This window comes from Nyctereutes procyonoides, unplaced genomic scaffold, assembly GCF_905146905.1.
Source record: "Nyctereutes procyonoides isolate TBG_1078 unplaced genomic scaffold, NYPRO_anot_genome, whole genome shotgun sequence".
NCBI classification, from domain to species: Eukaryota; Metazoa; Chordata; class Mammalia; order Carnivora; family Canidae; genus Nyctereutes; species Nyctereutes procyonoides.
Window position 1 is genome coordinate 1,000,213 of NW_026575123.1, and position 25,447 is coordinate 1,025,659.

At 33.3% G+C, this 25,447-nt stretch overlaps 1 protein-coding gene across 1 annotated transcript; it reads right to left on the bottom strand.

Moving 5' to 3' along the window:
- Positions 1-798: 798 nt before the first annotated feature.
- Positions 799-24,616, bottom strand: CLEC2B (C-type lectin domain family 2 member B). Its single transcript, XM_055336811.1, has 7 exons — positions 24,565-24,616; positions 21,790-21,880; positions 14,390-14,479; positions 5,026-5,189; positions 2,080-2,183; positions 977-1,112; positions 799-844 (listed from the first exon to the last, which is right to left on the bottom strand). The coding sequence occupies exons 2-6, from the start codon at positions 21,854-21,856 to the stop codon at positions 1,004-1,006; spliced, it is 534 nt and encodes a 177-aa protein (XP_055192786.1). The 5' UTR covers positions 21,857-21,880; positions 24,565-24,616; the 3' UTR covers positions 799-844; positions 977-1,003.
- Between the last annotated feature and the right edge of the window lie 831 nt (positions 24,617-25,447).

Consider the following 25,447-nt stretch of genomic DNA (forward strand, 5'->3'; position numbering starts at 1 on the left):
ACAGATAAAGAAAACAAAAACATATAAGAAAATTAAAAAAAAATTCAAAGTCCCTTTCTATTAAAAAAATCTTTTTAGGAAATAGGAATAGAAAAGAACTGCCTTAACCTAAAAAAGGTGCATAAAAAATTAAATAAAATGCTGATAATGTTGAAATGTTAGAAACATTTTCTTTAAAATGTGAGACAACTCCAAGATATTCACAGCCCAAATTATCTTGGCAGTTCTACAAATTTTAATTAGACAAGAATTAAGTAATAGTTATAAGAAAAAATAAAACGTATTATTAGATGCTATTTTTATCATTTTAAAAGAATCCACAAATTATTAGAAATTATGAGTTTTCAGAAAGTATGTTAAACAGGAGAAGAATAATGCAGTTACATTTCCACAAAAAAGTAACTATTTTAAAAAATAATAAAATTGCATAATTGTAAAAGCCAGATACATTTGATGAGGACACACATAATAAATAACATGCAATGATTGGCTAGAAAAACTATAAATCATATAAGAAGAAAAACACCAATGTCAGTTACATATTACAAATAAGTAAAGAAATAATATAAATATAACACTTTTTCTTAAAGTATTTTATTTATTTATTCATGAGAGACACAGAGAGAGACAGAGACACAGGCAGAGGGAGAAGCAGGCTCCTCACAGGGAAACCAATGAGAGATTTGATTCCTGGACTTGGGTTCATGCTCTGAGCTGAAGGCAGATGCTCAACCACTGAGCCACCCAGATGTCCCAATACAACACTTCTTAAATTGGTCTATAGAGCCTATGTAATTACGGGAGTCTTCTAAAATTGATGTAAAAAAGTAAAGATCCAGGTCATCTGAAAAATAAAGTAAGTTGAAGGAAATTATATGAATAATTATTAAGATGTATTACCAGGTTAGAACATTAAAGCAGTGAAAAATTAACTTATGTAGAGAGAAAGAAAAAATATTACAAAAATCATGGGTACCCATGTTGTAATTCCACTATTGACACATTAGTGCATTTTCTTCCTGCAGATCCATTTTCTTTCTGCATAGCACCTAGCTGTTGCTACACCATCATCATCGAGGTAAGCACATTTTTCATTTCCTCTCACAAGAAACCTACAAGGGATTAAACATCACGTACTAAAAAAAATGCTCTGATTTCTCACTTGCCCAGTGACCCAATTTTTTAAAGAATCTGTACAGAGTCCTGAAAAAGTGTGCTGTGGCACAGTCCTCTCTTGCAAAGAGGAATATATCTGTACCAAATTAGACCGAAAGAGTCTCTCATCCAAGAATTTTTATAACTGTTAAACTGATGTTAAGATAGTGATGTGTAATCAGTGGAACTACCAATTTATATAAACCAATAATTCTTAGCACAAGGCGATTTTGCTTTCTGCTCTCCACTTCGCTTCCCAACACACACATACACAAGTCACAATTGGCAACATCTGGAGACATTTTGGGTTGTCACAAAGCAGGTAGAGGGATTGCCTAATAGAAAAAAACAGAGATGTTGCTAACATCCAAAAATGCATGAAACAGCACCCCTTCTCCACAACAAAGAATTATTCAGTCCAAAATGTCAGTAGTGTTGCTGTTGAGGAATTCTAATATAAACTAAATAGTAAGTGGCTGGCAGTCACCATTGGGGTAGTTATGCTGAGATCATATGTGGAAGATATAATGGAAGTATAAAATGGAAGATATGAAGCTCAAATAAAATCAGGTTAAAATCAACAGTTAAGTTTAACTTGAACTGTTAAAGATGTCAGCAAAAATGCAGCATGAACTTTGAAGAATAGATATAAATTTGAGAAGACAGGTTAAAATCAGGCAAATGTTTTTTTGGATTTTTTTTTTTTTGGTCTGTGTTTATAAATCTCAGATCTTTATTTTCAAAATACTGAACTAAGATCTCCCTCTTATCTCCTGATTTCCAAAGTCCCTGGTTGATTTCTTGGAACTAATCTCAATACATAATACAGTTTTCCCTCCCTCACTTTTTCCAACATACACCCAAAGGTTCTGGAGAAGGTTATGTTATCCAAATTTTAATAATCTCCAAAAGAAAGAAACTCACCATTTGTTAAATATGGTTCCATTTACCCATTGTCCTGATTTATTTTCTGTCATTTCCAGTCCAATCCAGTGATCAGAAGTGCATTTGTATCGCACAAGAAAATTCTTTAGGGACAAAATAAATTTTGTTTTATTTTTTTAGCTTTTGCTACAACCTTTTGTGTCTCCCTTGCTTTGGAGGTTGTGAAAAGCAAGGCAACAAATGTTCAACTGCTGCTTCACCAGAAAATAGCTATAGGATTTTGAAAAAATATTTTATCCTCTGACCCTTAGCTTTCCTACTTGTAAGCAAATATGTGAGATAAATTTTCCTTAAGATACTTTTTGATTCCAAATTGATAAATCTTCAATATGGAAATCTATTCCTTCAGGATCTTAACACTGTAAACTCCTGGAAAGCCAGAGTTTGCAATTGACTTCTTGCACAGCCTTTCTAATCATCAGATATGTACTATAATGCTTTCTCACTTCCCAGTAAATACTAGTATATTGATTTTTAATATTATGTTTTACTTCAGATACTCTCCCAGTAAGATTGCTTGTGCACATGGAGGTGCATTGATGCGCCCACATGCACACAGACACCCTTCATCTGTCCAATTCCTTTAGAATTTAATTCTCAAATTTTGTTTTTCTTCCCAAAATTTCTATTTCTAAAGAGATCATTCAGGAGAAAAATATGATTTTATCCTCATAGTTCACACTTTTCATTCAACGTGGAAATTTCTTGTTGCCTTGGAGTCTTTTTAGCCATAGAATTAGACACAGAAAGTCACTGAGTCTATTATGCCACTAAATACCTGGTAAACCACAAGTTTGACATTGTACCACTCCATGTTTCAATTTTATGATAGATATAAGGGATACAGTTCACAACACTATGGTCCATTTTTATTAACAGTGACACTAATAACCTTTGGCATTTTAATATACTATTTTCTCCATCATTTTATAAATGTATTTGAAAAAAATATTTAACTTATTGAACTAAGTTTTGAGTTTATAAAAGAACACATTAATCAAACACTTTCCCTGGATTTACAGGGCTTCATTTATAGTGAAGAAATTTATGTAAACATAGAGTTAGAAAATATCCTTCTGGACGAGTAGAAGATTATGAATGAAATAAATACAAAGTGAAATTTTAGTTTACAAGAAAGAAATATCTGAATCTTTATAGGGCACTTGCTTATTGGATGTGCTCCAAGAGGTATATCTGGAAAGGAAGAGTAGAATATTCCATGATAAATACAGAGGACAAAGAAGAAGGAATAAGAGGTCAATTCAAATTTTAGGCTTTGGAAAGAGCTTGCTTGAAGACAGAAAAAAAAATGTGAGAAAGGATAAATGTATTGACCATCAGCACTCTATATGTTATTGGATAATTGGGAAAATTGGATTAGTTTAAGTAGTTGTGGTCTTAGTATCAGGGAACCAGGAGGTGAGCTTCCTAAAGCCTGTTCTTTGAAAAATATTAACTATTATTTGCTCACTAAAAAAACACTCATGTGGCTTCTTGTTAAATATATAAGATAACTTTATGTAAGGGGAAATATATATGAAAAATATTTCATGACAGAAGCTATATCTCATTTTAACTAAGTAAAACATTTTGTAATCTAAGTAAACATATATAACATTTAATTAAGAGGTTTTAAATAAACAGTCCTTTAAAATTCTTCTATATATTATTTTTATCACTCCTTTACAGATAGCTTTACATCATTTTGTCATTCACTTAAATTTGGCCCAAGTTATGTAGTAGTACATATAGGTAGATGATCTTCAAGCTATATTAGAAAATTGTAGGATCAAAGTCTCTTTTCTTGATCCCAAGGGTATAGTCATTATTAACTGATATATTTAATGATGTCTCAAATTCAAAACTGATTATTTTGGTGTGCTTATATCTTTGTGTTCCATGATATGCACTATTTTTGTTAGCCTTTGCTGACAAGATTCCTATAAATGAAGATTTTAAAACTATTTTGCCTTGTTATTTCTTTATCTCTCAAAAATGTTATTAGTACTCATCATTTTTCCATCTTGCTGCTAGTTTAGGCATTTTCTCCCAAGAGGAACTGTAAAGGACAATTCAAGAATTTGTTTATTTATTCATTTGTTTTTTATTAGATCCCACACATGAGTGAAATTATATTTTGACTTTAACTTTTAAAAAGACTAACCAAGAGTAAAAACATATGCTTAGCACATAAATGACTCAAGGAAGTATTTATTAGTATTTTTAGTCCAAGTCCAGAAGTATTTAGCTTCACAAACCTTTGTTAAATTTCTAGATTTCCTTTACTCATAGAATTTTTGCATGTAATCAACATTTATTTTAAAAATGTCCATTAAGCTTTTAATTTGTACCTGCCTTTATGGTATAGAAATGCGGCAATTTCAAATAAAACATAGTGTGTTCACAGGCCTTTTAGTGAAGTATGAAGCTCATACTTCAGTCTAAAAAGACTTTCAGTTACATATCTATTCTATTACTGGTAGTTAGTGCTCTGATGGAAGTTGATATGGGACCTTGGAGAAAGCAAAGGAAGACTGAGAAGTCAGAGGTACTTTCCTCAAAGGGTGTAGACTTAAGAATCCCATCCTTCCCGAAACAATTCTGTCTTTGTGGCGTACTGACTTTTAAAAGTCCCTGGACTGGCGTACTGACTTTTAAAAGTCCTTTAAAAAGGATTCCAAATATTTTCAAGTTCTTCTTTTTATACTCCTTAAAATACAAAGATAGCTATCCAGTGCACTACTTGATACAAGTCTTACACTATTCAAACCAAACATCATCAGGTTTTTCAGTTGTATCTCACATGGCATGTTCTAAAAATCTTCTGCATAGACAGGCATGTGTGAAAAATTTTAGAAATCATAATACCATTTGAATATTTCCAAAGCCCCTATTTAAGAAATGTAAGAATTGTGTTTTAATTACCATTTCTTCCATGGTATCAATCATAGTTAGGTCAGCCTGTTGAGTTACACAGTTGTGTCTACTTGAAGTCCAATCCCCTTCTTCTTTAGAAAAATAATAGCATTTGTTCTGGAAACCAATCCAATCATCTGGGCAGGAATACTGAGTACTCTTATGTTTTAAAACTAGAAATGAGATGAGACAAACACATATATTAAGGGCCAGATGAAATAATGTGCTACAGTATTTTGAGATCAATGGGGAAAGACGAGATTATGTTGTAAAAAATTATGATCATGACCAGAATTGCATATCATGTAACAAGTTTAAAGACAAATTTCATGTTAGATTAAATGACAACAGTTCAGGATTTGACAGGACACTGATATTCCTTTCAACTCCAACCCCGGTGATACAACATCCATTTCATGGGATTTTACTTGTGTTAAATCACCTTTACCACTTTTGGGTAAGTGAAATATAATGAAATCCTAGCATTATCTAGGGGTAATAAAAATACTAATCACTAATTTATGTTAGACTGTCATATGTTTTAATGTATAAGAAAGCAATGAAAATAATAAAATAGAATATGTAATTAACAATATGTGTGTTTGATTGCTTATTGTTCACTAGAAGGACCATCACTGTATGGCTCTGAGCTAACCACTGAAAATAACCCAGATGAGATTTTGAAGGTGGAGGTAAAACAGAACCTTTATCCTTGGGGAATTAGGTAAAATGAACTTCGCAGGCCTTTTAAGGAATTTGCCTTTAGTAGTCTCAGCATCTAGATGTATTCATCTTCCTCTAATCTCTAGGTTCTCCAAACTCACTAGTGCTTTCAGCCAAAATCACTAGTGACTATTTCTCCTCCAGCTACACAGCTTTCCAGACCGTTGCTCCTCAACTCCTTCCAGAGTCATGCTATTCCTAATTCCCATATTAAAGTCTTATTTTTGTAACTTTTTCAGTGTCTATTTTATTTTGGGTACCAAAAGTGAATCTAAGCGCACAAAACCGGCAGCCCGGTGGCTCAGCGGTTTGGCGCCACCTTCAGCCCACGGTGTGATCCTGGAGACACTGGATCAAATCCCACATTGGGCTCCCCGCATGGAGCCTGCTTCTCCCTCTGCCTGTCTCTCTCAATCTTTCTCTCTCTCTCTGTCTCTCATGAATAAAGAAATAAAATCTTTAAAAAATATAAAGGCACAAAACCTTAATGATGAGCTATGGTATTGGTTGTCCACGTGATTCACTTTGAAGGCATTGATTCAAACACCAACCATAAATGGGATGCTGGTGATCTATAGTATGCGAAGGTAAAACAGTTAAATTATCACCTATAGTCACATGATGCCAAGTACCTATAGAATGTAAAACTTTTACACCTTTTTCTTTTTTAAATTCCAGTTAGTTAACATACAGTGTTATGTTACGATATACAAATGTACAATATAGTGATTCAACACTTCCATACATCTCCCTGTGTTCATCACAAGTGTACACCTTAATCCTCATCCCTATTTCAACCATCCCCTACCTGCCTCCCTTCTGATAATTATCAGCTTGTTCTGTATAATTAAGAGGTTTTTTCTTTTTTAAAAAAAAGATTTTATTTATTTATTTGAGCAAGGGATTGATTATAAGAGCAAGTGAGAGAGCACAAGCAGGGGGAGCTGCAGAGGGAGAGGGAGAAGAAAGCTCCCCATCAAGCAGAGAGCCCACCAAGAGGCCCAAGCCCAGTACCCCAGGATCATGACCTGAGCCTAAGCTGAAGGCAGACACTTAACCAACTGAGCTACCCAGGAGCCCCAATAATTTGTTTCTTGGTTGTCCCTCTCTCTTATTTTTTCCCCCTTTGCTTCTTTGTTTTGTTTCTTAAATTCCACATATAAGTGAAATCATATGGTATCTTTCTTCTCTGACTAATTTATTTCACTTAGCGTTATACTCTCTAGCTCCATCCATGTCATTGCAAATGGCAAGACTTCATTCTTTTTCATGGCAGAATTATATTCCATTGTGTGCATATATCACATCTCCTTTATCCATTCAGCTATTGATGGACACATGGGCTGCTTCTTTACCTTGGCTACTGCAAATAATGCTTCTATAAACATGCGGGTAAGTGTATTCCTTTGAATTAATGTTCTTGTATTCTTTGGGTAAATACCCAGGATTGTGATTGCTGGAGCACAAGGTAGCTCTATTTTTAACTTTTTGAGGAAACTCTATATTGTTTTCCAAACCCAAAGTGCATGAATATTCCTTTTTCTCCACATCCTCACCAACACCTATTGTTTCTTGTGTTGTGGATTTTAGCCATTCTGAAAGGTGTGAGGGAATAACTCATTGTAGTTTTGATTTGTATTTCCTTAATAAGTGATAATGAGCATCTTTTCATATGTGTGTTGGCCATCTGTATGTCTTTTTTTGAAGAAATATCTGTTCATGTCTTCCGCTAATTTTTAATTGAATGATTTGCTTTATTAGGTATTGAGATTTATAAGTTCTTTATATATTTTGGATACTACCTATTGATTGGATACTACCTATTGGATACTATACTATCATGCTAAATAGTGCATGAATCAAAGGGAGTGGTGAATTAAAAACAAAGCAGAAAGAAAGACACATATTAAAAAATTAGAGCATAAATCAATTGGATAGAAAATTAATGTAAAATTTAAAAAGTCAACAAACTCATAATTTGGCTTCTTAAATAATCTGAAAGAGGATGGAACACAAGATAAACTGGTAAAAAAAAATTAAAAGAGAGGCATAAAGAAACATGTTAGTAAAACCAGGAATTAGAGAATTTTTAAAAAAATACAACTTAGCACAACTGACCAAGGAAAAGTAACAATTATGAAAACTCTCTAGTAAAAATTAAATATTTAAGTTTAAAAATTATACAAAAAATTCTACAGAAAGAAATCTCCCAGTCCAGATGGCTTCAGTTATGAACATGTCTGATCATTTGGGAAGATATAACAACAATATTGCACAACCTCTTTCAGAAGACGTAATAGGAAGAAATACTATTCAACTCAATTTTTAGAAGCCAGCATTATTTTAATTTGAACATCTAACAACAGTATTATAGGAAAGGGAAATTACAATTCAGTCTTTCATGAACACATGTACATATATAAACAAAAATATTAGCCAATTTTTAAAAAGATTTTTATTTATTCATGAGAGACACAGAGAGAGGCAGAGAGATAGGCAGAGGGAGAAGCAGGCTCCTTGCTGGGAGCCAGATGTGGGACTCAATCCCCAGACCCAGGATCATACCCTGAGCCGAAGGCAGATGCTCAAGCACTGAGCCATCCAGGCATCCCAAAATATTAGCCAGTTTAATTCAAGAGTGTTAAAAGGTTATTATCTTATGATCAGATTGAATTTATTCCTAAAATGTAGTAAGTTTAACACTTAAAAAATTCTATATAATGCAACACAGTAACAGAAAAAAAGAGATAAACTAAGTACCATAGAAGATGGAAATAAAATATTTGATAACATTTCATACTCTTTCAGAGTAAAACCTCTTTGATAGCTAAGAGTTAAAGGGAACTCCTTTAATTTGAATAAAAATATCTACAAGTAACCTTTTTTTAAAAAAATATTTTATTTATTTATTTATTTGAGACAGAGAATGTGTGTGTTCCTCAGCTGAGGGAGGGGTGGGGAGGAGGAAGAAAAAGAAGCAGACTCCATGCTGAGTGTGGAGCCCCATTAGTGGGGCTCCATCTCAAGACCTGAGATTACAGCCTGAGTTGAAACGAAGATTTGGCTGTTCAACTGACTGAGCCACCCAAGTGCCTCTACAAGTAACCATTCTTAATGGAGAAATATTTTAAAAACTTTCTCATGGAATTAAGAATGAGATAAGGATGCAACCCTAACTACTTCTCGTTAACCTTGTACTGGAATTTCAAGCCAATAAAACAAGGCAATATACTAAAAGGTATAAAGATTTCAACATATTAAATAAAAGCATTTCTATTTGCAAATAATCTGAATGCTTACATAAACTTCCAAATGAAGATTAAGATAAGTTGCTTAAATTAATAATTAAGCATAAAACACACATTAACAAATTTAGAAGGAAGGAAATCACATGATATCTGCCTTCAGATCACAATGGAATTAGACTAGAAGTCAATAACAGAAAGCTGAAAAATTCCCCAAAACATGTAGATGAAAGAACACTACTCTAAATGGCACATGGACCAAAGAAGAAATCTCAAGAGAAATTTCAAAATGTTTTGAACTAAAGAAAAATAAAAACACAACTTATCAAAACTTCTGGGAAGCAGCAAAGGCAATGCTTAAAGGAAAATACATAGCATTGAAAGCATACTTTAAAAAAGAAGTATCTAAAATCAATCATCTAACTTTTCATCTTAAAAAAATAATAAAAAGAGAACAGTAAACAGAAGAAGTAAACAGGGGAAGAAATAATAATTATAGTAAAAATCAATGAAATTGAAAGGAAATTAACAGAGAAAAATCAACAAAATCACAAGCTTGTTTTTTGCAAAGAACAATAGGACCTGCCAGCTTCTACCCAGGCTAACTATGAAAAATGAAAGAGGGGACATCACTACAGGTCTTATGGAAATTTGAAGGATAATAAAAGAATACTATGAATAACTCAATGACCCAAAATTTGATAACCTAGACAAAATGAACCAATTTCTCGAATAACACAATCTTCCAAAACTCAAATGAGAAAAAACAGGCAATCTGAATAGTCCTGTATCTATTAAAGAAATTGAATGACTAATTAGTAATGTCCTCAAACAGAAAGGACTAGGCCCAGATGATTTCACTGGTGAATGCTACCAAACAATTAAAGAAGAAATTATACAAATTCTGTACAATCTCTTTCAGAGGATAAAAGCAGATGAGATACTTCTCAACTCAATCTATGAGGCAAGCATTGCCCTAATATCAAAACCAAAGATATTACAAGAAAAGGAAACTACAGACCAATATCACTCATGAACGTAGATGCAAAAATCCTCACAGAATATTAGCAAATTGAATCCAACAATATTTATTTATTCATTTATTTACTTATTTATTTATTTAGAATCCAAAAATATTTTAAAATAATTTTATACAAAATGGGATTTATCTCAGATCTGCAAGGCTGGTTGAGCATTTGAAAAACAATTAGTGTAATCCATCATATCAACAGCTCAGAAGGAAAAATCACATGATTCATGATCAAATGAATAAAATCTATCACATATGAATAAAATATATGACAAAAATATAACACTTATGACACAAACTCCCAGTAATCTAGGAATAGAAGGGAACTTCCTCAACTCAATAAAGACTATTTATAAAAAAAAAAAGAAAGAAAAAAAAACTACGGTTAATGTAATACTTAATGGTGAGAAACTGGTGGCTTTCCCACTGGAATAAGCTTTCCCTTCTCACCATTACTTTTCAATAATCATACTAGAAGTTCTGTGTAATATGATAACGCAAGAAAAGGAAAATCATAGGCCTACACATTGAAAAGGAAAAAATAAACTTTCTTTGTTCAGAGATGACATGATCATTCTATAGAAAATCTGAAAGAACTAAAAACTGAAAACTAATAAGTAATCATGGAAAGGTTGGAGTATACAAGTTGACATGCAAAAGTCAATTGTTTTCCCACATACCAGCAATAAAGAAGTGTAACTTGAAATTAAAAACAAAGTATTATTTACATGAGAACCCTCCAAAATTAAATATTTAAGTATTTCTAATAAAATATGTACTATATTATCTATATGAGGAAAAGTACAAAACTTTGATGAACAAAATCAAAGAAGAACTAAACAGTTTTAAGAGAGACATTCTATGCTAATAATTAGGAAGATGCAATCTTGTCAACATGTTAGTTCTTTACCCACTTGACCTATAGTTTTGATGAAATCCCAATTAAAAGCTAGGCAGCTTATTTTATGAATACCAACAAACTAAATTTAAGGTTTTTATTGAAAAGCAAAACGTACAGAATATCCAACTCAATTTGGGAGAAGATAAAAATTGGAGAGGACTGATATTACCAACATCGAAACTTGCTATAAAGCTACAGTAATCCCTAAGACAGTGTAGTATCGATGAAAGAATAGACAAGTCAGTGGAACAGAGTAGAAAGACCAGAAATAGACTCACATAAATGTAGTCACCTGAACTTGGACTAAGGAGCAAAAGCAATATAATTGAGCTAAGATAGTCTTTTCAACTAAGGTGCAGGAACAACTGGACATTCACATGCAAAAAAATGAACCTAAACATAGACCTTACATCCTTCACAAAAATGAACTCAGAACATATCAAAGACCTAAATGTAAATACAAAACTGAAAAGCTTCTAGAAGATTTCATAGGGGCAAGCCTTAATGACCATGGACATGGTGATGGTTTTTTAGATAAACACCAAAGGCACAGTGTATGAAATCAATAATGGATAAGCTGGACTTGGACATCATTAAAATACCACTTTTTCTCTGTGAAAAACAATGTCAAGAGAATGAGAAGAAGAACCACAGGCTGGGAGAAAATATTTACAAAAGACCTGTCTGATGAAGGACTATTACCCAAATATATAAAGAACACTTCAATCTCAACCATGAGAAAAGAAACAACCTAACAACATGGTCAAAAAGCCTAAACAGGCACCTCAGCAAAGAAGATAGATAGATGGCAAATAAAAAGAAGAAAATATGCTCCACATCATGTGCCATGAGGAAAAGGCAAATGTAAACCTCAATGGGATACTACTTACTTAGAATGGCTGAAATCCAGGACACTGACAACACCAAGTGCTGGTGAGGATATGGAGCAACAGGAACTTCCATTCATTGTCAGTGAGAATGCACAATGAATGGTATAGGCATTTTAAAATACAGTTCGGAGATTTTTCATGAAATTAAAAACTCTTATCATACAATTCAGCAATTGCACTTTTTGGTATTTATCCTAAGGAGTTGAAAACTTATGTTCACATGAAAACCATACATTTCATTGGTAATGCAGCTTTATTCAGGATTGCCAAAACTTGGAAGCAACCGAGATGCTCTTTGGTAAGTGAACAGATCAATAAACTGTGATGCACCAGACAATGGAATATTATTCAGTTGAAACAAACAAAAAAATAAAACAAAACCATGAAAAGACACAGGGGATCCTTAGGTACATATTACTGAGTGAAAAAAAGTCAGTCTGAAAATACTACATACTGTATTCCAATTGTACAACATTCTGGAAATGGCCAAACAATGGAGACAGTAAAAAGGTTAGTGCTTTCAGTGGTTGTGGTTTGAGGAGAGAGGAATACATGCGGCAAAGAAGATTTGGGGGCACTGAAGATGCTCTGTAGGATACCATAATGAAGGATACATGCCATTATACAATTTTCCTAATTCAGGATTCACAATATCAGGACTGAACTGTAAACTATTGATTTTAATAAATTGCTCCAGATCAGAAGACTACATGAATGAAGGAAAATACATTTTGACATGATACCCAAACACTAATAACAATCAATTTTAAAAGCATTATAGTTTTGGATGTGAAATTAATAAAAAAATATATAATAAATGTTACAATGGAAATTCTAGAGTAATATCCTCATGCATTTGGAGTACAGTAAATTTCTGAAAGAGGATGTAAAAGTAATGGTAGAGAAAAATTTTTAAAATTAAAAATACCTAAAAATTAAGAACTTCCCTTCACTTAAAGACATCATACAGAAAACAAATTTAAGCTTCATAAAGAAGATTTTTACAATACTTACAAATTTACAAGGTAGATATTTACAATAGAAATACAAAATACTTTTATCTATTATGTTAAAGAACATCTGTGAATCAACCAAAAAACAAGGAGCTAACTCAATAAAAATAGAGATCAAGTATTAAAATACACCCAGCACAAAATACTATGACTAACTGAGCAATAAATATGTCAAGGAACTTAACAGTATTGGTCATCAGGAAAATGTCAATTAAAATCACAATGAAGTATTAACACACACTCATCAGAATGACAAAAATGGGTAAAACTGACAACAAAGTGTTGACCAGTATGCTAAACAACCAGTATGTCATGTACTTTTGGTTGGATTATCTACAATCTATGGACTTATTTGCTAATGCTGACCTGTACATACTGCATGGTTTAAAATTTTTTCTCATAAGTATATCCCAAACAATATCCGCTACTCACTAAAAGTCTAAAAGTATAAGGATGTTAAAAGCACCATAATTTGCAGTAGTCAAAATGTGGCACTACCTGAATGTCTATCAAAAGTAGAATGATTAATAAATTAATAAATAGTGTGAAATACTCCATAGCGAAGATCTGAAAACTACAACCTGAGGCCAAAATCAGAGCTAAAAGTGTTTTCACATTTTAAAATAATCAAAACAATAATAAATAGAAAAGCAAAAATAGTTATGAGAAGAATAATATTTTGTGACCATGGAAAGTATACAATATTCAAATTTCCATGTTTAATTTTAGTGAAATGCAGACAAGCTCAATTGTTTACATATCATATGTGGCTGTTTTACACTACAATACAGAATGGAACATTGTAACACAGATTGTATGGCTAACAAAGCCAAATTTATTTACTATCTTTCTCTTTGCATAAAAATTATTTCAACCCCCTTCAACAATGAATCAATGAACTTTTGCTACATGTTATGTATGGAAGAATCATACAAACCTGATGTGAAAAGAAAATAAGATGCAAAGAATACAAAAAAAAATGTATGATCTTATTTATGGAAATATTTTTATTTTTTATTTTTATTTTTTAAGATCTTATTTATTTATTTTTATTTTTTAAGATCTTATTTATTTATTCATGAGAGACCCAGAGAGAGGCAGGGACACAGGCAGGGGGAGCACAGGCTGCAGGGAGCCTGACGTGGGACTCGATCCGGGTCTCCAGGACCATACCCTGGGCCCAAGGCGGCGCTCAACTGCTGAGCCACCCGGGCTGCCCTGAAAAAATTTTTAAATGGGCAAAACTAACCTATGCAACAGATATCAAAATAGTGATGGGAATGTTGGGTAGAATGTGAGAGTATCAGGGTGAATGATTTTGTCTTACTCATTTTTGCATCTCCTCATGCTTTATACAGGTCAAGTAATTCATAACTATTCATTCATTGATACCCATTAAATGAGAAATGAATACCCATGGATACCCATGAATGAGAAAAAAGTGCAAATAATGAGAAGAGAGTGTGAATAATGAAAAAGATCATGTTTGAGGCAGAAAAGAAAATGATCATTTGATAAGAAGTCCCAGAAAAGAAAACAATAAGTAAAAAATATAAATGTAATTTACTCACCTAGGACAATAATTAGAAGAATATTTAAAATGAAGAATATTACACATAAAACACGCATTAAAATTGTCATCTTACTCTTGTCCTTAACATCTGAAAAAAAATTTACATTTAGAAACAAGTTAAAGAGAGACTAAGTTTACATTTATAACCATAACCAACAAAATTCAGGAAATTTATTCATATTTCAAGAGATGATACAAACATACTGTTTCTGTTTGTTATATGGAAAAACAACAACAACAACCCTGCTTTTTTGAAATTTCTCAGGACATCCTTACATTCAATCTAAGTGTTATCATGGATTTTATTGCCATAGCGCAAGGAATCGAATATGTATAATTCTTTAGGATAGAATTTCTTAAGACCTGGAGCCACCCCCAGGCCTTTAATATCCTTCTCCTCTGGTACAATATCAGCACATCCTAACACTCCTTGAATATTTCTAAGAAAATCTACTTTCTAACTAATGAAAAGTTTACTTCAAAGGAAAGATAGTATAGCATTTTTAGAAGTTCATGAATAATCTATCCAAAGATTTGGAATTGAGATTTATGCTACAAACAAACAAAGGGAACTTGAATGAGATTTGGGGGTGGGGGCTGGTATTTTCTCATCTGCAAAGTCAGTAGAAAAGAAGAGAAAAGATCATGTTTGAGGCAGAATAGAATAAGTTTTTGATGAGGAATTTTTTTTATTGGTGTCTATTTTGGGAAAAATGGTTCATAAGATTTTTGAAATAAAACACTTATTGTTTATATGATTCTAAAGTATTCACCTTTATTGTAATATATTATGAAATTTTAAAAGTTGCAGCAGTTACTTTAAGATGGATGGTACACTGATTGAGGGCATTTATCACTCCTATCTTTTCCCTAGTGAAGAGCTATTCTTTTGTTGGATGAAATTTTTTCCTTTGTGGATGTATGAGAAGACATTAAATTTAAAACACATCTAAATTTATACTACATGGACATAACCAGCCTTACCATTTGGGTCAACATCCTTTATCTCTCTAATCCTATTTTCACACATCTAACCTTCTCTCACAAAGACACATGATTTTAAATGAGTACAGTCATCAGATACCCACTCTTTTATATTCTGATGATATCAGCAATTTTTCTTCTCATGTGTGGTTCTTAAGAATGGCCTCCAATGAATCATACCCCTCTGTGTCCACCAACCCTTTGACACATGATCCTGCTATTTCTCCCATCAAGAGATATGATGAATTGTTGAATTCCCCAACACTTGAATACACATCACCTTATGCCTTGCTTTAACCAACACACTGTGGTAGAAGTGACCCTGAAACTTTATAGCCAAGCCTTAAGACACCTTGTAATTCCTACTTACACAGTTCAGGAGAAATGAGCCATTCCTACTGAATCTCACCTTATCCTTATACTGTAAAAACCACAAGCAATGCAAAGCAAAAGCAAAATACAACCATTGGTATTTTAAGTCACTAAAATTTAGGAATGGTTGTTCATTCAGAGCAACTACTGAACTTATGCATCATGTAAAAAATAATTTGACACAATTTTAATGAATGATAATACTTTTAGGTAGCTATACTGATTTTTAAAAAGTCCTCTTCTGATGAGTATTTATTATATTATATTATTTATTATTTATTTATAGGCTGTTCTAGCCATTTTAGTTTGAACTAAAATTAGAATGAGTATAGTTTAAATATCTTGCATGGTTCCCTAATTTTACTCTTAAGAAAAAAATTTCAAAAAGAAACAAATTGGCATATATTGATTAGATGTTCTTCTAAAAGTATGGTGACAATCTACACTATCAAGCATAATGTATGAAAATATTAATACTCATAAAAATTCATAATAAAGTAATTTTTATAAGTACCAAAAGAAGGGAGAGGGAATGCCACAAAGAGAAAACTAGCATTGTTTCTTAGCCACCAAACTGTTATTTCAACTATGTGAGAAACAGAATTAAGAACTATGTTTGACCTATGTGTTTCTATCAAATTTGTGAAAAGTCCTGTCATTAGTTGAGCATTTCTTCTGACCATCTGGAATTTCGAAGCTACACAATGAACATGAACTGCAATGCTTCACTTGTGAACCAGCATTGTGTTTGTTTGTTCATTCTTTTTTTTTTAAAAAAAGATTTTATTTATTTATTCTTGAGAGAGAGAGAGAGAGAGAGTCAGAGACACAGGCATAGGGAGAAGCAGGCCCCATGCAGGGAGCCCAACGTGGAACTCGATCCCAGGTCTCCAGGATTACACCCTGGGCTGAAGGCAGCGCCAAACTGCTGAGCCACCCGGGCTGCCCTGTTTGTTCATCCTTTACAAATATTTACTGATCACCTACTCAGTGCTAGTTTCTACAAATTTAACCCTAAACAAAAAAAGACATAATCTATTCCCAATCAGATTGGTGGAAAAGACACAGTCAACTTAAAAAAAAAAACTTTAAAATTACAGATTGCAACAGGTTCTGGAAGGCACTATGAGGGTGCTCTGACTGATAAAGGGAAAATGAGCAGAAAAGAGTGGTGGACATTCTGTGGAAGTGACATTAAAATCAAGACAAGAACAGCAAGTGCAAGTGTCTTGAATCAGGAAAGAATTGAAAAGAATGTGGCAAAGCAGAACACCTTTGATAGGGTCAGAATAGCCCAGAATAGTGACTAGTTAGGAGCAAAATGATGCTCAACTTCGAAGGCCCTGGGAAAGTAACTTGGCTTTCTTCAATGTATAATGAGGAGCCACTGAATTGTTTTAGGTGGGTGTTTGGCATTGCCAGATTTGTGCTTTTCAAAGTGCTCTCTGGGGCAGCCTAGGTGGCTCAGCGGTTTAGTGCCGCCTTCAGCCCAGCGTGATCCTGGAGACCTGGGATTGATTCCCCGTAGGACTCCCTGCATGGAGCCTGCTTCTCCCTCTGCCCGTGTCTCTGCCTCTCTCTCTCTCTCTCTCTCTCTCTCTCTCTCTCTGTGTGTGTGTGTGTGTGTGTGTGTCTCAAAAATAAATAAAATAAAAAAAAATAAATAAAATCTTTTTTTTTTTTAAGTTCTCTCTGCCTAGTGAGTGGAGAGACTATTTAGGGAGCTAAACAAGGGTGGTAGCAGTGGAGACCAAAAAAAAAAAAAAAATCAAATGGAGCACTTGGAGACCACTGGTATCCTTGATAAAATGGTTTCAGAGTCATACAGAGTAACGGTAGATTGCTGCAAGTAAGGAAGTGAAAATAGCAAGTAAACTCAGAGAGCCTGTGTCATGTGAAGGAGAACAAGCAAAGAGGTTGTTAGAATGAGATGAATGGTTATTATAGGGTTTTTTTAAAAAAAAGGGTTTAACACATAATGTTTTTTCTGTGCATTTAGGGATGATTTAATATGGAAGGGATAGATTGTTGGTGTAGGCAAGAGAGAGAGAGGAAGGGAATAACTAGATTAAGAAGAAGAATCCCCCCCCCCCCACAAAAAAAGAAGAAGAATCCCTGCACAGGCTACAGGGGTTGCAGTCTGAAGTACAAATGGAAGGAGTATTCCTAGGTAAGAGAAAAGAGCCTCCCTCCAAAGTCATAAAAGTCAAAAAGAGGAGAAACAAAACATACAACCTGTCTTTTCAGCCTCTGTGGTTCTCTGTATGCCTCGGTTCCAAACTTTAGTCCAGGCTCTTTCTAATGGGATTTTAATTACCTTTCAAGTGTCACCTTATTAATCTCTCTAATTCCTATTAGTTTTCTATAAGTATCAAGAAAACAAGTGCCTTTCTCCTTTTTCTATGTTGAGTCAAGTCAGTTTGTCCTTATGACATTTTATTTGCCCATGAATTGGCAGAGTGGATGAAGGAGTATTATTGTTATAAATATTACATGTTCAAAATCTTGATTAAAATTTTAGAGTGTATATCTTTATTTTCTTACCTCTTATAATCCTATTATCTCTTCATCCATTAAATAATACTATCTCTTTTTAATTTTTTGTATTTTTTTTTGAGAGAGAGAGAAAGAGGGGGTATGCAAGCAAGGGGAGGGACAAGAGGGAGAGAATCTCAAGCTGACTCCTCGCTGAGTGTGAAGTCTGACTCAGAGCTCATCCCAGGACCCCAAGATCATGACCTGAGGTAGAGTTAGACACTTTACTGGCCACCTAGGTGCCCTTCCCTTCTCTCTCTCTTTTTTTAAATTAGAGAATACATATATGCTATGTTTTCAGAAGGTCTGGCTTATAATAGTAATTACATAAAAGGAAGCTGTATTATTTTTTCTTCTGTTATAGCTCTCCAATTTTCCATATTTTAATTACTGTGTATGTGTGTATCTGTGGGGGGGGGAGGTGAAGATTACTGTAATATCAGGTGGAATTTTTTGAATGTATTTATATATTTATTTATTTATTATTTTAAGTAGGTAGTCAGGCTCTTTGGAATACTTTTCTCCAGAATTATTGCTGAAAGAAAACCCAAAACTGCTCCAATCAACGATCCTTCATTTAAACTGTACACACACACACACACACACACACATTCATATATATCTTATTAAAAGGATGATTCTAAAAACTAAGGAGGGATTTTAAAAGAAGAAATGCCTCTGAAGCCAACAAGAAGAAAGAAGGGTAATATTCCATTGTATATTACTCAGCCATTAGAAATGACAAATACCCACCATTTGCTTCAACGTGGATAGAACTGGAGGGTATTATGCTGAGTGAAATAAGTCAACCAGAGAAGGACAAATATTATATGGTCTCTTTCATTTGGGGAATATAAAAAATAGTGAAAGGGAATAAAGGGGAAAGGAGAAAAAATGAGTGGGAAATATCAGAAAGGAAAACAGAACATGAAAGACTCCTAACTCTGGGAAACGAACTAGGGGTGGTGGAAGGGGAGGTGGGTGGGGGGGTGGGGGTGACTGGGTGACGGGCACTGAGGTGGGCACTTGACAGGATGAGCACTGGGTGTTATTCTATATGTTGGCAAATTGAACACCAATAAAAAATAAATTTATAAAAAAAAGAAAGAAGAAAGAAGGGTACGCACTTTCTATTAGTATGAGAAATGCTAATTTGCATTACAAAAACAGTAAGAGTCCTTTCCATGGCAAAGTTGGCAAGATATCAGATCTTATAATTTTGTGGTGCGGTGAGAATGCTAGATCCTGCATGTAGATGACACCAGCCTCAATAAGATGCACATGCCATGGACGTAGCAAAGAAACAGTGTGGCCTTTGTTATAAGTGTAGCACAGAAACAGTGGGACTAGAACCAAAAGGCTAATTTGATGTTGGCATATATCTTCTCATAAATAATAAGAGAAAAGAAATGACTGAAGACTCTCTCGGTACTTTGATGCCACATAAAAGCTAAAAAATATCATATAACACTCTCGGGGGGGGTGCCAATTTGGAGTGACCTTTAGTTTGATTTAGGACACTGATGAACTGAGCATTTATTGCACTTCCTAATATGCAGGTACATATTTAAACAAACATGCTACATGTTTGTTCTCTATTTAATCTGTCCACTTCTGGAGCCCTGAAATCTACGTTTTTACATTCAGCATAAATAGCTTTTATTTTATAAGCTCCTTCTCTATACCCTTAGGCTCAGTGATCAATACCTGTACACTGCACAAATTATCCAAAAAACAAGAAGAACAGAAAGTACTGGTTTCCCACTATGAATTTAGTAGTGAGAGATGAATTTCAAACAAGTTGCTCACCCTCATAATGTGTTAACAAGGGATGTAAAAAATAGATAACAGTAAAAGCCTATTTAATTAACAATGTAACTAAAATAGTTCTAAACTCATCCCTATCATAATCTAAACATAATCTAAACAACTAAGGATTCCAGTTATTTTCCCCATCGAAAAGCATCAGACTCAAGTAATTTCTTTTCATTTCTGAATCTGATCTCCTGTGCGCTGGCTTTGGCAGCATATGTACTAAAATTGACAATGATCGTTTCCAAGGAGAGGTTAAGAGGTAAATTCCAGGGTGACCAATGAATTTAAAACTAAAAAAATACACTTTTTCCTAGCTGACAGCTATGGAAAAAAAATCATAAGTTACCAAGAAGCAGAAAGAACATTATAAAAGAAAATATTAAGAATATAAAAGAAATATAACCAAATATAAAAGAAAATATTAAGAAAATAAAATATTAAAAAATAAATTATAAGTTACTATAAAAATCATTAACTATTACAATGGTGTTTAAGTTCAAATTATATATCTATAAATGCTATGTATAATATTATACATATATATAATATTATTTAGTAAACCACAGACTATATTTATATACTATATATCATTTATTTATACCTGAAATATATAAATTCATATTGTTGATTGATCTCTGATATAGAGACTAACAGATTTTATGAGTGACTAAAGAGCATTCTCAAAACTTTGATTCCAATATTTTCATGTTATCGTCTAATATTTAATCCCATTGTCCCCAGCCCTCTTTGATCTAATCTTAAACAAAATTATTAAATTGTCAAAAAAATGAGGAATAAGTATTTATACATCCTATATGAACTGCAGTAACAGTAACTCTTGATGGTTGCATGTCCTGGTATTTGAAAATAAATTAAACAGCAAATATTTAGAACCCACCAGAGCCTCTAAATTGATTTAATGCATTTTAGCTTTATTACCTCTCTTCTTCACCATATTTTGACTAGAAATACTGCTGTTAAAATAACTTTGAAAGATTGTTTCTGCTAGATTTAGAGTTTAGATCGTACATATTCTGAACTTGCTAGTTAGTATGTCCAAAGCTACCAAATTGTTTTCTCCTTTCTAGTTGTAAAGTGCATTTTCTTTGCTTATCTTTCTTAAGATTGCCAGAGACAACTTCAAGGATATCAGAATACTAGTGATTATATAAGAGCCCGATAGGGAGATCATCTTTCTGCTATTAAGAAACCCTAAAGCCTAGTTTAGCTTGACTCAACTCACTATCCATAAACAATCTTTTACAACATTAGAAATCTTGGCCGAAGTTTTCATATTGTGTCTGCATTCTGGGCCTTGAATGAGTATGTGTATCATATTTAACATTTTCTCCAGTATTGGTTTTATTAAATACTTAGTAAAAATGAAATTAAATCTTGAACAGTTTTGAGCTGTAGTTAATCCCTCTCCACTACCAGTTAAAATAAGATACAGTGAATCTCCATTTATAAGACAAAATAGCCAAAAAAAAAGACAAAATAGCCTATTACAAATCTGAATTTTATTGTTACAAATTTCATTTTATGGAGATATTAACTCAAAAAAGGATTTTTCGTCCTCAATGGAAAAAAATAACCAAATCTGTTCCATACCTTGGAAAGCTTTTGACATGTGCATTATGTGTGATAATTTCCGTCAATAACATTCATTCTGAACAACTGTAAATGTCTTACCTTGCTTCTCTGCATCGGTTCCTTGATTGCTGTTATCAATGAGGGAAACTACCAGGCTTTCTGTCATCCTTTCCAAAACCTCTCTGCAAAGCTTTAAATTTAATGCAAAAATGTTATTAGTCTTTTTTATAGCAGTTCCAAACTCGAGTTACTCTATTTTAGAAAAGCAAAACAATTTTAAGCAATATTTCTTAAAATGAAAGTAAAAATGTGTCTGATTGAGTCTATTACCTAACCACAATTTCTTCTGTAAAATGAAAAAAAAAAAAAAAAGGAAACCACACACACAAAACAAACACCATTTACTAAAGACGGAACTTACTTAAAAGTAAAGAACTAACAGGCTCATATTTTCCTATTTTTTTCAGCAGAGGATTCTTATTGAACAAAAATATATTCAAGAGGCTATTTTTTCAATTGTTTCAAGAATAGTACATAACCGGGGTACTTCCAGGGCCATAGGAGATAAGGATACTAATTAATTAAAAGGCATGATTTAAGACTTGTGTTTAGACATTTGCTCAGACACAATAATCATATGTTTAGAAAGACAATCTTAAAGGTGACGAAATCAAAGAGAAGAAAGCTATGTTTCAAGCTGGCTGCTGAAGCAAGAACAAAAACAATTTTCTCTCTTTCTCAGACACAATCATGGCTGCACGCACACCCACACACCTCTACACAAACAGGAAAAAAAAAAGAAAGAGAAAAAGGAAAATAAAAGATACTCAGAACATTACCATCAATATTCAAGATGGTAATGCTATCAGGCTAGTGTTAGGTTGTCAGGAAATAGGTTCCTTTTCCAATCTGTCCTCATAAGAATTTTCAAATGTTTCATATCCTTTCAATAAATACATTAAAAAAAATCTACAGAGAGGCAGGTGATGTCATACAAGCTGCTTCAGGATTAACACTGCATTTGTTCTGACAGGGACACTGAAGGGAAAAGGAAATGAGAATGGAGAGGAGAGTAGACAAAAAAAATGAAAAGAAAAAAAATGTGAAAAGAATAATCCCATTTTATACAGGATTGAACTCTTCCAGATGGCCTTAAATATACAGCTCTGGTCACTTCTATCATCACTCAAAACAAAATTATTCATGATAAAAATGCAGATAACAAGATCGTTCCTTCAATTTTGAGACAGAAAAAAAGACTACAAAATTAGGGAGGAATAAACGTTTCTACCTATGTCATCACCAAAATATTCTATCCAGAGGACTATTAGAAATTCACATATAGGAGAATATAGGGATTGCACTATCATGGTTGAGTGAAATTTAGTTTTGTTCCTAAGGAAAAGCAATTAAGTTATGAAATTTCACTCAAAATATAAAACATTTCCATCACTTACTTCAAAGTGTTTCCTAATGTACCTTTACAGTTCATCCCACAAACCAGGCAGTCACTAAGCTATTAACAGAGATGAATTTTGCTGGTTTTAGAATTTTATATAAATAGAATGCTATGCATGCACCCTTGTGAGTCTGTTATCTTTTGCACAGTAAAATGTTTTTGAGTTTCATCCAGATTGTGGCATAGACCAGCAGTTCCTTTACATTATGGAGTAGAATCTAAGTGTGTGAATGTATAATAATTTGCTTATCCATGACTCTATTTGGTTGTTTGCACTTTTTGACTCTCATAAATAAAACCAGCATCAGTATTTCTGTTAGTCTTTCTGTGAACATTTCTTTTCTAATCTTTTGAGGAAATACCTAGTAGTGCATTTGCTAGGTCATATAAAAAATATGTATTTTTTGTGATAAGAATACTCAACATGTGATCTGAGAGGTGATGGATATGTCTATTATCTTGATTGTGATAATGGTACCATGGGTGTTTGCATATGTCTAAACTCATCAAATTGTACTCATTAAATATGTGCAGTTTTTTGCATATTAATTACACTTCAGTAAAGCTGTTTTTAAAAACAAAAATATGTGTTTAATTTTGTAAACACAAAATATCTTCTAAAGGATTTGTACCATTCCCTCCATTAATGTAGAACAGTTGCAGTTCTTTCTTCCAGATCAACAGCAACATCTGATATATCTTTTTAATTTTCACCATTCCAGGAGGTATGTGATGGTATCCAAATGTAGTTTTAAGTTTTAAGCTGCATATCTCTGATAATCTGCTGAACATTTTCTCATCTGCTTAGGGCAATTAATATATCTTTTTTTGTGAGCTCTCTACTCAGATATTTTGCCAATTTTTATAGGATGATTTGTCTTCTTTTTAATGAGTTGTAAGATATAGATTTATATTTGTCTTAAAAATCTAGAACTCTCTAAATCTAATAAACCTGAAAGTGGCATAATCTCCGTTGTTAAAGTCTAAAGTTTATCCTTGCTTAAAGACGATACTGAGTCTTATGCCATCAAAGAAAGTGCACACCCTCCTTACAATCATCCCTTCCTTCCCCTCCTGATCATAAGGACAATAACTCAGATTAACTGTTAGCCTTGATACTCAGGAGAAATTCAAGACCTGACCAATATGCAATGACAATCTAGAGCACCCACAATGTGATTGGATTCCAAGGGCTATAGATAAAGAGAGAAACACAAAGCTGGATGAGAGAGATTTTATCAACAATGGAGTACTCTTAAGAAATAAGATTTAATAAACTGGCAAAATGTGATGGGGCTGATAAACTGTTATCTCCAAGAAGATGAAGAAAGTAATAGCTCATCCTAAGCAGAGTAAAATGCCAGAATAGCTATGGGAGATAGTAAAAGAGAAGATAAACATACAAAAATCCTTACACCAGTTGGGATTCCGTAATGGACATACTCTGGACTGAAAATCCACCAAGCGTAGTATGGGATGGTATGATGGGCACCCTATTAACAAAGCAATAAGATATACACTGGCAGAAGAACATACACATCACTGAGAAACTTTCTGCAGCTTTATTCTCTAGACCAAGGATTGCAATAGGAGATGTTTTCACAGAATTGGATTTATGGATAGCATTGAAACTGATAGGATCTTGGAGTAGAGAAGGTCAAATGGCACAGCTCAATAACCAGAAATGAGTGATGCTAAGTATTTATCTTTGTTTTTAATACAGTTTATTTAATTTTAGCTTTAGATAATGTAACTTTTAATTATAACTATATTTAATGATTGTCTCACAAAGTCCTGAAAATTTAATAGTCAGACCTTGCAAGCATACCACTGGGTTTTGCTCAACACCTGCAATAGAAATAAATAAACCAAAAATGGATGATCACTAGGCTAAGGGAAACCATAACCTCAAAGTTATAAACTATTACTTCATTCTATTCCTAGAATTCTACTCCTCCTGAGCTGGTTTTCTGACTCAGGGCCCAATTATTAAAGGAAAAGACAGATCCTCAGAAAGAAGATCCCGTTCAATACCATGGCTAGCATAAATCATAATGATTCACTCAATCCAATCCTAAAGGGACTTATATTAGTCTTCTCAGACTTCCATTTCAAACTATAACTGGCTGGGTGACTTAAATAACAGAAATTAATTTTCTCACAGTTTTGGAGTCTGGAAGCCCAGGATCAAAGTACCAGAGAACTGATGTCTGGTGAAACCGTGCTTGCAGATGGCTATCTTTTCACCATTTCCTCATATTACTTATTTTCTGCAGGCATGGACTGACAGAGTGCTTA